At 30.1% G+C, this 15244-nt stretch overlaps 1 protein-coding gene across 3 annotated transcripts in view; it reads left to right on the top strand.

Annotated features, from left to right (window-relative positions):
• Positions 1-12961, top strand: part of LOC102808893 (uncharacterized) — a 33104-nt gene extending 20143 nt beyond the window's left edge. Inside the window, exons 2-4 of one of the 3 annotated variants that reach the window (XM_085507736.1) lie at positions 10299-10421; positions 10884-10991; positions 11887-12961. In XM_085507736.1, the coding sequence (XP_085363862.1) occupies positions 10299-10421; positions 10884-10991; positions 11887-12188 (533 nt within the window). In that variant the 3' untranslated portion in view covers positions 12189-12961. The remainder of the gene's footprint in view (positions 1-10298; positions 10422-10883; positions 10992-11886) is intronic. The other 2 variants (XM_085507738.1, XM_085507739.1) reach the window with 2 other exon arrangements.
• Positions 12962-15244: the final 2283 nt, after the last annotated feature.

The following is a 15244-nucleotide window of genomic DNA, read 5'->3' as shown; positions in this document are numbered from 1 at the left end:
CTTGTGATGTCTAAATGTGTCAGTCATGTGCAGGCATGGTAAATATGTACGTTCATTGAAAGGCAATTTACCAGATCGGCTCATGGATGCAGATTGTTCATTAACAATTTACTATGGTTAGTGAATATATTTAGCAAAATCCACAGCTAGAAATCAACAAGTTAAATCACCATTCATTTTTCGATAACTAAATCTAGTTTCCGGATATTATGTTTTGTAATATGTCTCCCTGTTTTATTTGCATCGGTCACCATTCCTATCTATATATCCATGCTTTTTAAGTTTGGCACTCCGGTCAATGCTGTGATAATTTAAATTTTTTGTGAACAAAGAAATTGCCTGCAATTGCTTTTAAACTGACATGGATGGCAAAACTACGGATATAAGAACAGATAATATAAATAGTGGTGAAATATTTATAATATGCTATTTCAATGTTATCCAAATAAAATATTGACATATTCAATAACTAGAGTTTCTAGTAGGAAATGTTGTTTGAATGAAAAGTTAAGGCAACATAGATAGCATACGAGGACTTACCCGTATGTGACACATCAATGTAGAGTACATTCGTAAGAAAATATGTCACGGAAACTGGTCAGAGGAAGGATGGAAAGTCAGTTGTATATTGTACTGCCATGAATATTAAGCATGTTTTGAATCAAACCATTGACGTTTGTCCTTGTGCTTTATTCTAATACTTATATTTCAGTCAGTGTGTAGCCACAAAAAGTAAAATTCTGTATAGACTATTGTAAGAATTTGAGTTGTTAATTGGAGATAAGTTATCACGTCACACGTTATTCCAATTTCATATTCTGCCAATGCAGGGAATATATTTGATGTATTTTTAAAATAAAAATATATCTATACTTTTGGGGATTGACTTGTTTTATATGGAAATGTATTTGTTTAATGAAAATTTCCTATAATAATCCAAGTATGATAATTGTTTCTGTTAGTATTTATATATTATTTATTTATTTTATAATATTTATATTGAGTGTGGTTTACACTATTCTAATTAAAATCCATTTGCATGCAACAGTAATATGTAAATAGTGGATTATAATTATTAACTTGTATGATTTGATTAAAATGTTATATAATTTTAACTAATTACATTTGCAAACAATTATGTAATGCATTACAAATATTAACTTGGTGTAGGATTTGCTTTCAACTGTGTTTCCTGATAACATTGATTGTGTTTAACATGAAGGTAAACAATCACACACTGCTCCATGCGATATTTCAATGAAACCGTGTTGGTGAATAAACTACAGTAAATTATGATAATAGACTGAACGTTGAATTGACCTTTAAAATAATGTACACATATAATACACTTGAACCAATGAACAACCATACTTATAAGCATAGCTATGCGGGTCTTACGTAGTGATGTTGCTATAGTAATAGGTTCATAATTTGTCCCAATCTAATGATTATTTAGAAAATATACGGATCGATAATATGTTTCTGTAAAGTATCTGAGGTAAATGGTAAATAACAACGAATGTCACCGTGCTGTCAATAAATCCTATCCCCCATCATCCGAGTTGTCAATTGCAGCAACGTTCGGACGCTATGTGCGAATATATTTCATATCGTCATAAAGTCAGTAGACGTTTTCGTAGAGAATTACCGGTATAATGTGTAAAACATTGTCATTGTAATCACATAGTATGAATTCAAGATGTAAAACACGTAATCTGTCGGATGTGTGTCGATCTGTATTATTTGACTCGTACTGCTAACAAAATACATGTGTAATTTCCTTCTAGTGCTGAATGTTGAAAAACACTTTTTGACGTGAATCCATTTTATAAGTCTTTTTATTAAAGCCGCTGGCATTACACGGCGTATTTGTGTTTGATAGTATACATCTTATCGTGCTTAATCGTTAAACAATTCTATATGATATACTGTAAACACATTAATTATTGAAAGGGGCTAACAATTCTATATGATATACTGTTAACACATTAATTATTGAAAGGGGCTAACAATTCTATATGATATACTGTAAACACATTAATAATTGAAAGGGGCTAACAATTCTATATGATATACTGTAAACACATTAATAATTGAAAGGGGCTAACAATTCTATATGATATACTGTAAACACATTAATAATTGAAAGGGGCTAACAATTCTATATGATATACTGTAAACACATTAATAATTGAAAGGGGCTAACAATTCTATATGATATACTGTAAACACATTAATTGAAAGGGGCTAACAATTCTATATGATATACTGTAAACACATTAATTGAAAGGGGCTAACAATTCTATATGATATACTGTAAACACATTAATTATTGAAAGGGGCTAACAATTCTATATGATATACTGTAAACACATTAATTATTGAAAGGGACTAACAATTCTATATGATATACTGTAAACACATTAATTATTGAAAGGGCTAACAATTCTATATGATATACTGTAAACACATTAATTATTGAAAGGGGCTAACAATTCTATATGATATACTGTAAACACATTAATTATTGAAAGGGCTAACAATTCTATATGATATACTGTAAACACATTAATTATTGAAAGGGGCTAACAATTCTATATGATATACTGTAAACACATTAATTATTGAAAGGGACTAACAATTCTATATGATATACTGTAAACACATTAATTATTGAAAGGGGCTAACAATTCTATATGATATACTGTAAACACATTAATTATTGAAAGGGGCTAACAATTCTATATGATATACTGTAAACACATTAATTATTGAAAGGGGCTAACAATTCTATATGATATACTGTAAACACATTAATTATTGAAAGGGGCTAACAATTCTATATGATATACTGTAAACACATTAATTATTGAAAGGGACTAACAATTCTATATGATATACTATAAACACATTAATTATTGAAAGGGGCTAACAATTCTATATGATATACTGTAAACACATTAATTATTGAAAGGGGCTAACAATTCTATATGATATACTATAAACACATTAATTATTGAAAGGGGCTAACAATTCTATATGATATACTGTTAACACATTAATTATTGAAAGGGGCTAACAATTCTATATGATATACTGTAAACACATTAATTATTGAAAGGGGCTAACAATTCTATATGATATACTGTAAACACATTAATTATTGAAAGGGACTAACAATTCTATATGATATACTGTAAACACATTAATTATTGAAAGGGGCTAACAATTCTATATGATATACTGTAAACACATTAATTATTGAAAGGGGCTAACAATTCTATATGATATACTGTAAACACATTAATTATTGAAAGGGGCTAACAATTCTATATGATATACTGTTAACACATTAATTATTGAAAGGGACTAATAATTCTATATGATATACTGTAAACACATTAATTATAGAAAGGGGCTAACAATTCTATATGATATACTGTAAACACATTAATTATTGAAAGGGGCTAACAATTCTATATGATATACTGTAAACACATTAATTATTGAAAGGGGCTAACAATTCTATATGATATACTGTTAACACATTAATTATTGAAAGGGGCTAACAATTCTATATGATATACTACAAACACATTAATTATTGAAAGGGGCTAACAATTCTATATGATATACTGTTAACACATTAATTATTGAAAGGGACTAACAATTCTATATGATATACTGTAAACACATTAAATATTGAAAGGGACTAACCATTCTATATGATATACTGTAAACACATTAATTATTGAAAGGGGTTAACAATTCTATATGATATACTGTAAACACATTAATTATTGAAAGGGGCTAACAATTCTATATGATATACTGTAAACACATTAATTATTGAAAGGGGTTAACAATTCTATATGATATACTGTAAACACATTAATTATTGAAAGGGGCTAACAATTCTATATGATATACTGTAAACACATTAATTATTGAAAGGGGCTAACAATTCTATATGATATACTGTAAACACATTAATTATTGAAAGGGGCTAACAATTCTATATGATATACTGTAAACACATTAATTATTGAAAGGGACTAACAATTCTATATGATATACTGTAAACACATTAATTATTGAAAGGGACTAACAATTCTATATGATATACTGTAAACACATTAATTATTAAAAGGGGCTAACAATTCTATATGATATACTGTAAACACATTAATTATTGAAAGGGGCTAACAATTCTATATGATATACTGTAAACACATTAATTATTGAAAGGGACTAACAATTCTATATGATATACTGTAAACACATTAACTATTGAAAGGGGCTAACAATTCTATATGATATACTGTAAACACATTAATTATTGAAAGGGACTAACAATTCTATATGATATACTGTAAACACATTAATTATTGAAAGGGGCTAACAATTCTATATGATATACTGTAAACACATTAAATATTGAAATGGACTAACCATTCTATATGATATACTGTAAACACATTAATTATTGAAAGGGGCTAACAATTCTATATGATATACTGTAAACACCTTAATTATTGAAAGGGACTAACAATTCTATATGATATACTGTAAACACATTAATTATTGAAAGGGGCTAACAATTCTATATGATATACTATAAACACATTAATTATTGAAAGGGGCTAACAATTCTATATGATATACTGTAAACACCTTAATTATTGAAAGGGACTAACAATTCTATATGATATACTGTAAACACATTAATTATTGAAAGGGGCTAACAATTCTATATGATATACTGTTAACACATTAATTATTGAAAGGGACTAACAATTCTATATGATATACTGTAAACACATTAATTATTGAAAGGGGCTAACAATTCTATATGATATACTGTAAACACCTTAATTATTGAAAGGGACTAACAATTCTATATGATATACTGTTAACACATTAATTATTGAAAGGGACTAACAATTCTATATGATATACTGTAAACACATTAATTATTGAAAGGGACTAACAATTCTATATGATATACTGTAAACACATTAATTATTGAAAGGGGCTAACGATTCTATATGATATACTGTAAACACATTAATTATTGAAAGGGGCTAACAATTCTATATGATATACTGTAAACACATTAATTATTGAAAGGGACTAACAATTCTATATGATATACTGTAAACACATTAATTATTGAAAGGGACTAACAATTCTATATGATATACTGTAAACACATTAATTATTAAAAGGGGCTAACAATTCTATATGATATACTGTAAACACATTAATTATTGAAAGGGGCTAACAATTCTATATGATATACTGTAAACACATTAATTATTGAAAGGGACTAACAATTCTATATGATATACTGTAAACACATTAACTATTGAAAGGGGCTAACAATTCTATATGATATACTGTAAACACATTAATTATTGAAAGGGACTAACAATTCTATATGATATACTGTAAACACATTAATTATTGAAAGGGGCTAACAATTCTATATGATATACTGTAAACACATTAAATATTGAAATGGACTAACCATTCTATATGATATACTGTAAACACATTAATTATTGAAAGGGGCTAACAATTCTATATGATATACTGTAAACACCTTAATTATTGAAAGGGACTAACAATTCTATATGATATACTGTTAACACATTAATTATTGAAAGGGACTAACAATTCTATATGATATACTGTAAACACATTAATTATTGAAAGGGGCTAACAATTCTATATGATATACAGTAAACACATTAATTATTGAAAGGGGCTAACAATTCTATATGATATACTGTAAACACCTTAATTATTGAAAGGGACTAACAATTCTATATGATATACTGTAAACACATTAATTATTGAAAGGGGCTAACAATTCTATATGATATACTGTAAACACCTTAATTATTGAAAGGGGCTAACCATTCTATATGATATACTGTAAACACATTAATTATTGAAAGGGGCTAACAATTCTATATGATATACTGTAAACACCTTAATTATTGAAAGGGACTAACAATTCTATATGATATACTGTTAACACATTAATTATTGAAAGGGACTAACAATTCTATATGATATACTGTAAACACATTAATTATTGAAATGGACTAACAATTCTATATGATATACTGTAAACACCTTAATTATTGAAAGGGACTAACAATTCTATATGATATACTGTTAACACATTAATTATTGAAAGGGACTAACAATTCTATATGATATACTGTAAACACATTAATTATTGAAAGGGGCTAACAATTCTATATGATATACTGTTAACACATTAATTATTGAAAGGGGCTAACAATTCTATATGATATACTGTAAACACATTAATTATTGAAAGGGGCTAACAATTCTATATGATATACTGTAAACACATTAATTATTGAAAGGGGCTAACAATTCTATATGATATACTGTAAACACATTAAATATTGAAAGGGACTAACAATTCTATATGATATACTATAAACACATTAATTATTGAAAGGGGCTAACAATTCTATATGATATACTGTAAACACATTAATTATTGAAAGGGGCTAACAATTCTATATGATATACTATAAACACATTAATTATTGAAAGGGGCTAACAATTCTATATGATATACTGTTAACACATTAATTATTGAAAGGGGCTAACAATTCTATATGATATACTGTAAACACATTAATTATTGAAAGGGGCTAACAATTCTATATGTTATACTGTAAACACATTAATTATTAAATGGGGCTAACAATTCTATATGATATACTGTAAACACATTAATTATTGAAAGGGACTAACCATTCTATATGATATACTGTAAACACATTAATTATTGAAAGGGGCTAACAATTCTATATGATATACTGTAAACACATTAATTATTAAATGGGACTAACAATTCTATATGATATACTGTAAACACATTAATTATTGAAAGGGGCTAACAATTCTATATGATATACTGTAAACACATTAATTATTGAAAGGGGCTAACAATTCTATATGATATACTGTAAACACATTAATTATTAAATGGGACTAACAATTCTATATGATATACTGTAAACACATTAATTATTGAAAGGGGCTAACAATTCTATATGATATACTGTAAACACATTAATTATTGAAAGGGGCTAACAATTCTATATGATATACTGTAAACACATTAATTATTAAATGGGACTAACAATTCTATATGATATACTGTAAACACATTAATTATTGAAAGGGGCTAACAATTCTATATGATATACTGTAAACACATTAATTATTAAATGGGACTAACAATTCTATATGATATACTGTAAACACATTAATTATTGAAAGGGCTAACAATTCTATATGATATACTGTAAACACATTAATTATTGAATGGGGCTAACAATTCTATATGATATACTGTAAACACATTAATTATTGAAAGGGACTAACAATTCTATATGATATACTGTAAACACATTAATTATTGAAAGGGGCTAACAATTCTATATGATATACTGTAAACACATTAATTATTAAATGGGACTAACAATTCTATATGATATACTGTAAACACATTAATTATTGAAAGGGGCTAACAATTCTATATGATATACTGTAAACACATTAATTATTGAAAGGGGCTAACAATTCTATATGATATACTGTAAACACATTAATTATTAAATGGGACTAACAATTCTATATGATATACTGTAAACACATTAATTATTGAAAGGGGCTAACAATTCTATATGATATACTGTAAACACATTAATTATTAAATGGGACTAACAATTCTATATGATATACTGTAAACACATTAATTATTGAAAGGGACTAACCATTCTATATGATATACTGTAAACACATTAATTATTGAAAGGGGCTAACAATTCTATATGATATACTGTAAACACATTAATTATTAAATGGGACTAACAATTCTATATGATATACTGTAAACACATTAATTATTGAAAGGGGCTAACAATTCTATATGATATACTGTAAACACATTAATTATTGAAAGGGGCTAACAATTCTATATGATATACTGTAAACACATTAATTATTAAATGGGACTAACAATTCTATATGATATACTGTAAACACATTAATTATTGAAAGGGACTAACAATTCTATATGATATACTGTAAACACATTAATTATTAAATGGGACTAACAATCTATATGATATACTGTTAACACATTAATTATTGAAAGGGCTAACAATTCTATATGATATACTGTAAACACATTAATTATTGAATGGGGCTAACAATTCTATATGATATACTGTAAACACATTAATTATTAAATGGGGCTAACAATTCTATATGATATACTGTTAACACATTAATTATTGAATGGGGCTAACAATTCTATATGATATACTGTTAACACATTAATTATTGAAAGGGCTAACAATTCTATATGATATACTGTTAACACATTAATTATTGAATGGGGCTAACAATTCTATATGATATACTGTAAACACATTAATTATTGAAAGGGACTAACAATTCTATATGATATACTGTAAACACATTAATTATTGAAAGGGGATAACAATTCTATATGATATACTGTTAACACATTAATTATTGAAAGGGGCTAACAATTCTATATGATATACTGTAAACACATTAATTATTGAAAGGGACTAACAATTCTATATGTTATACTGTAAACACATTAATTATTAAATGGGGCTAACAATTCTATATGATATACTGTAAACACATTAATTATTGAATGGGGCTAACAATTCTATATGATATACTGTAAACACATTAATTATTGAAAGGGGCTAACAATTCTATATGATATACTGTAAACACATTAATTATTGAAAGGGGTTAACAATTCTATATGATATACTGTAAACACATTAATTATTGAAAGGGGCTAACAATTCTATATGATATACTGTAAACACATTAATAATTGAAAGGGGCTAACAATTCTATATGATATACTATAAACACATTAATTATTGAAAGGGGCTAACAATTCTATATGATATACTGTAAACACATTAATTATTGAATGGGGCTAACAATTCTATATGATATACTGTAAACACATTAATTATTGAAAGGGGCTAACAATTCTATATGATATACTGTAAACACATTAATTATTGAAAGGGGCTAACAATTCTATATGATATACTGTAAACACATTAATTATTAAATGGGACTAACAATTCTATATGATATACTGTAAACACATTAATTATTGAAAGGGGCTAACAATTCTATATGATATACTGTAAACACATTAATTATTGAAAGGGGCTAACAATTCTATATGATATACTGTAAACACATTAATTATTAAATGGGACTAACAATTCTATATGATATACTGTAAACACATTAATTATTGAAAGGGGCTAACAATTCTATATGATATACTGTAAACACATTAATTATTAAATGGGACTAACAATTCTATATGATATACTGTAAACACATTAATTATTGAAAGGGACTAACAATTCTATATGATATACTGTAAACACATTAATTATTAAATGGGACTAACAATTCTATATGATATACTGTAAACACATTAATTATTGAAAGGGGCTAACAATTCTATATGATATACTGTAAACACATTAATTATTAAATGGGACTAACAATTCTATATGATATACTGTAAACACATTAATTATTGAAAGGGACTAACCATTCTATATGATATACTGTAAACACATTAATTATTGAAAGGGGCTAACAATTCTATATGATATACTGTAAACACATTAATTATTAAATGGGACTAACAATTCTATATGATATACTGTAAACACATTAATTATTGAAAGGGGCTAACAATTCTATATGATATACTGTAAACACATTAATTATTGAAAGGGATTATCATCGTTGATAAGAAAAATCTGCTAAATTAAAACCATGTGAAAATGAGTAATAACAATAGACTTCATAGTTTTATTGGCAAACTAGTGAACCCAGTGAATATGCTCAAACTAGTGTAAATAAATGTATCTACAGTATGTTCATACAAATCTTCCATATACATTGAGCTCAGTTGAATTGTAATACTATTAAGTTGTATTATAATCAATTTTAATTAATTAACGAAGAAAAATTAATAAAAAATTGAACTTTAACTTATATGTATATAATAGTCTACTAAACTTTAAGTTATAATTTTTGCTTAGCTTACTATTTGAAGAAATGCTACATACCAGCCTCCCAATTATATAGCACTAAGCTACGAAACTTAATAATATTAGAGTACTTCACTTGAAATGTTTGTGTCTTCTCAGATCAGATATGTTTCCCGTGTGTTGTGAATGGTGAAGGGAGTTGCCTTGATTGGAAATTTCGATGTGATGGGGAAAAGCAATGTGATGATGACACTGATGAGTCATTTGAAACGTGTTACGGAGGTATGTTTAACAGATGACGTCATCAAAATTGTTGGTTTCCAGATCACATTCTTTGCTAGACTATACATTTTAAAGATGTATTTTGTTTATTGTTGTTTGGATTATGATTCATGACATGATATAATGCAACTCTGTAATACGTATGTGCACTGGTTGTTTTGGTACTTATACAAACAATCACTGCACATGCGCATTAGTGGTTTTGACTTTTCGTGTAACGAATATTGTTGTATGCCATGCAAACGCAGCATTTTCAGTTTATGACAAATCATATTCTAATTTAATAACAATAAGGATTACCAAACAACAATATTGAAAAATATGTGTTCGTCTATATTGCATCTTTTTCTCAGCATTTCGAATTTTTGGAATTGTTTGCAATTTGTGTATGTAAATGACATAAAACTTGACTCCCTTTGAGAGTTAGTTCCTCTTACTCATATATATTTGCGTTTGTTTGAGTATTGTCAGATAGCTGTGTGGCATCGCTTCCAAGTTTCCGTCGTTGTGATGGTAAAAAGGACTGTAGAGATGGTAGAGATGAGTATTATGATGGCTGCCATGAAGACGGCAAGTATTCGATTAACCTTATTTTTTTTTTCTTTCAGTAAACAATGCGTTATTGATACATCGTTCATATACGTGGCGCCCTCTAGCGCTCATGCAATGTAATGCTGTATGGGACGTCGACGTCAATACAAACTACTATATTCTAAATGGCGAACGACTGTACAACTACACCACAGTCTGCTGTCGTACAAGTGATAATAAAATAGATGTGATCAATTTACCAATATTTAATATATAGACTACATTTCGGGAGTTACGAAACTGGTGTGCTCTGTCATGGCGGAAAATAAAAACAAACATGTCAGTTTGCTTATATTTGATAGAAGGGAATTTAATTTTTGTAACATCGATTGGTACACCCAGAAGTACAATATCACACGTGCACCCTAAAACGGTATGCGTGCACATGTGAAACGCCGTATCTTCGACTTCCTGAAAAGTTGTCTATGGGGGCCGCCACCTGGAATACGTCTTGGCTGGTTAGTGGCTGGTTCCCGCCTCAAGTACTAGTGTCATGACGCACCAAGCCAACTTGTTATTCGCAAGGAACGCAGGGAACCAGCGAACAATACGTCTTGATACTAAATAACTAAATATCTTTGTTTTGTTCTTATGCCGTATTCAAGATGGCGGCCCTATATAGTAAATATGAGTAAATTTATCGCATTTATTTTATTATCACGTGTACGCCAGCTGACTGTGAACAAATTATAGTTCTCTATTTGCACTGCATCTACTTCAGTTTGGCGTGTCAGAAGCGCTAATCGTCGCTAGAGGGCGCTTATTGGATAATCGAAAATAGCATACGTAAACTTTCTAGTACACACACACACTCTGTATTCTTTTTTCATTATCACTTTGACTTAAGCTCTCCATTTGTTGTGTTTGTTTACAGAAAAAACTGAAACTGCTGGAACGGTATTTGGGAATATGAGCGTTGCCGTCGCTATTATGTTTTTAGGCGGCGTAGTAGTCATACTACTCGGATTAGTTTTTTGCATATGCTGCTGTTGTCGTAGAGGGCGTGAGCGTCGACGCTATGACTCAAACACATTTGCTTCGAAGAAGATAGGAACTGTGAACGGATACCGTTTCGTTGCCCATGCATACCCGCTATCCATGAACTACGCCGAAGTAGATGGAAATGCCTTATATGATGTACAAGGGGGCGTTGTGCAACTTAACAACAAAGAGTAAATACACTTGACGTTGCGTCTCCTTAGCATATTTCTGAATCGATCTTTGTGGATAAAAATTACACTTGCTTGACATTTATCTACTGGATCACGTCTCCTGAATAGGGATCATCTTTCTTCCGAGTCTGTCTATACTGGTGTGGTAACCCTTCACCTATAATGCACCCATGTCAGTTGCTATCAGGAACAAGATGGGTGCCACTTGGATACAGTGGATCTTGAAGAAAGCAAACTTGAGTCATACAAATATTATGGGTTTTAAAAACTGTCATTTTAATTTCAACTTACTGGAAGTGGGAAAACAAATACAAACACTTCACATTTAGCTTATTTCACAGTAGTTGTTCATAGTTAGTGTCGACTTTACAGGCAGTTTAGGTTTTTATACAAGCCTGTATATAGACGTTGAACTCGAGATGTTCTGCTCTGTTGGAATACGCTTATATGTATGTATATGTCAACTTATATGCCGGCGTAACCTTCCTAGTGTGAACCATAGAACTCATGTAATTGCTACGTGATGATACATGTTGTAGATTAGTATGTGTCTTGGTATTCAATCGTAAACTTGTTGTTTAAATTGTCATTTATTAGATTTTTATTTAAACGTGCGCCTCTGGAATCTGTTGAGAAATCGCAGTGAATTACTTACACATACGATGATTGACTGTATTTAAATTTACAATGCAATGTATTTGGTAATGATAAAATAATTACATAATATTTATGTTGAAATCTCTTCTGTTGTGTATAATAAAGAAGTTGTACTATGCATACTAGGCTTGATGGTTTATGTTCGACACAAACTATTAGTGAAAATATATTCCACAAAGTTACGTCAGATAATGACGTAGGTAATTAGATTTAATAACAAGATATGGACATCGCATTGTTTATATTTTGGTGGCTGAAACTTAAATAGTGCTCTAACTCGTAACGTTTTCGTCTTAATATGATTTTAAACAAAGGATGATAACTAATGTAATATGTGCCAATTTATTCACTCATGTTATGTTACTTGAAGCACGTAGTAACTGAATACGTGACCAACCGCACAAGGATCGAAAATAATTCAAATTAAATATCGCATAACGCATCCTTTATCCTAGACTGTCAAAAGTCGATCGTACCTAACATTAATCTATTATTATTAATAATAATAAATATTGTGTATAAACGTAATAGGCGTGAATACATTGAGAATGCCGTTTGGGGCTGCAATATACAGATAAGGTTTCTTATTATACCCGGACACTTCCATATGCAAATGAAATAGTCGCGGAGATGTCTATCATTTTATCGTGGCCAATCGTTAAAAGGGTCAGGGGTCGCCCACAACTTACACGAAGTTTGTTTGGTTTTGACTAATAGTAGTTTTTTATATCACGATACAAACAAATCTTAACGAATGCATTAAAAAAGTGCTGGAACGTTTAGACTACCATGATATGTTTTGCAAAGAATGCCAGTGAGATACTATCGCAAACTACATAGAGGGGAAAATGTGTTCGTCAGCGTACCTACGGGAGCGGCACGTCATTGACATATGAAGTCCCACATTTTTGTCTAGATTTTCAACGTTTCGGAGAGTTTGGACTGCACCCCAAGTCGATCGTTTGCCATTGATTGCTCTGATAAAGAAACAAGTGAGTAATAACCTCACCGAAAAGGAACTGGCTGACAGTCTCGCATTTACCATCAAACGCCATCAAAATGTCTGGGATACACAATTACATTAGGCCCGAGAACTGTCTACCTATATCCATTTGAGTGTTTTGAACATAAGTAAATCAAATATCAATACGCGCTCGTTTACTTCTTTTGTAGAATTAGTAGAATATTGCAAATAATCAACTTTTATCTGTTATATGAGCATGAAGTCTGTAAATGATGTGCCCTAAAGTGAACCTATGGGTGACCAATCATCGCCATGTATTGACAAAATAATCAATATTTCATATAATGGTTTCTTTACCCTTTGAGTCTTTGGTCATTTCATCATGGTTTCTGCTCCCTCGGCGATGGACCCAGGTGATTGGTCTTGAAAATAAATTTAAATTATCTGTACCGATCTGACTATCAAGTACATCCTTTCTTTCCTAAGCACGGCATATTTCGTATCCCAGAATTCATTTTGGCTGAGCCCCGGAGCTTTGCGCCTCTTTTTTTCGAATAAGACGTTGTCAGTGGTTTCGAACATTTGAATTGAAAAACCGATCTTGTAGCAAATATATATTGGTAACAGTAATGTACGGTTGATATGACATTACGAGAAATAAGAACCAAACAATGTTGAAATGATCAACGAGTACAAACTGAGACGTTTCCAAGCTTTAATTAAGTAATTTTCATGTTACTGGAAGGCATCGAAGGAGTCATCGGCGGTAACCAGTGCAAGTCGCGCCCAGGTCAAACCTCATACTCATGATTTCCATTTGAAAGCGCATTGGATTGTGGGAAAATCAATGTTTATCAACACAAATGTGCCACATGCGCAGCGCGATGACTACCGCCCTTTAAATTAAATTTTCCGCCACTATTTTTGCAAAACTCTACCCCGAGTTGTAATAATCAATCACAGATAGAATTAATATTCGAACATCATCATCGTCATGCCTTCTACTGCCTGGCGAAATGATTTTTAACATTACATGTCAAAAGGGGCTTTGCGTTTACATTTATAAAACGCACAACACTCAAATGGGTAAATTGTTATAGGATCATTAAGCGCATTATTTTAAAACCTATTTCTAAGTTTAGTTTTCTTTCTCACCCTATATTAATGATGATTTCAATAATTGATCGCTGGTGGAGCTGTCCATAAGTAATACCAAGAACGAGTACAACACGTTTGTGTCTGAGTGCGTCGGCAAGGGCTTGGTAACCATGGCGACTGACTACGAGTGTGTTAGGCCATGCAATTTTCTGCTCATTTTCGATGTTTGTTTTGCATATTTCTAGAAAACACACTCAAAATATAACAATTATAACATAACACTTTCCATATATGGACATTGCGTTACGTCATTGCCCAGACCTACCATTTTGTAGGTCAAT

This window comes from Saccoglossus kowalevskii, chromosome 2 (genome assembly GCF_978046115.1).
Source record: "Saccoglossus kowalevskii chromosome 2, keSacKowa6.1, whole genome shotgun sequence".
Taxonomy (NCBI): Eukaryota; Metazoa; Hemichordata; class Enteropneusta; family Harrimaniidae; genus Saccoglossus; species Saccoglossus kowalevskii.
The sequence above is the reverse complement of the archived record's forward strand: the minus strand, read 5'-3'. Positions and strand labels throughout refer to the sequence as shown.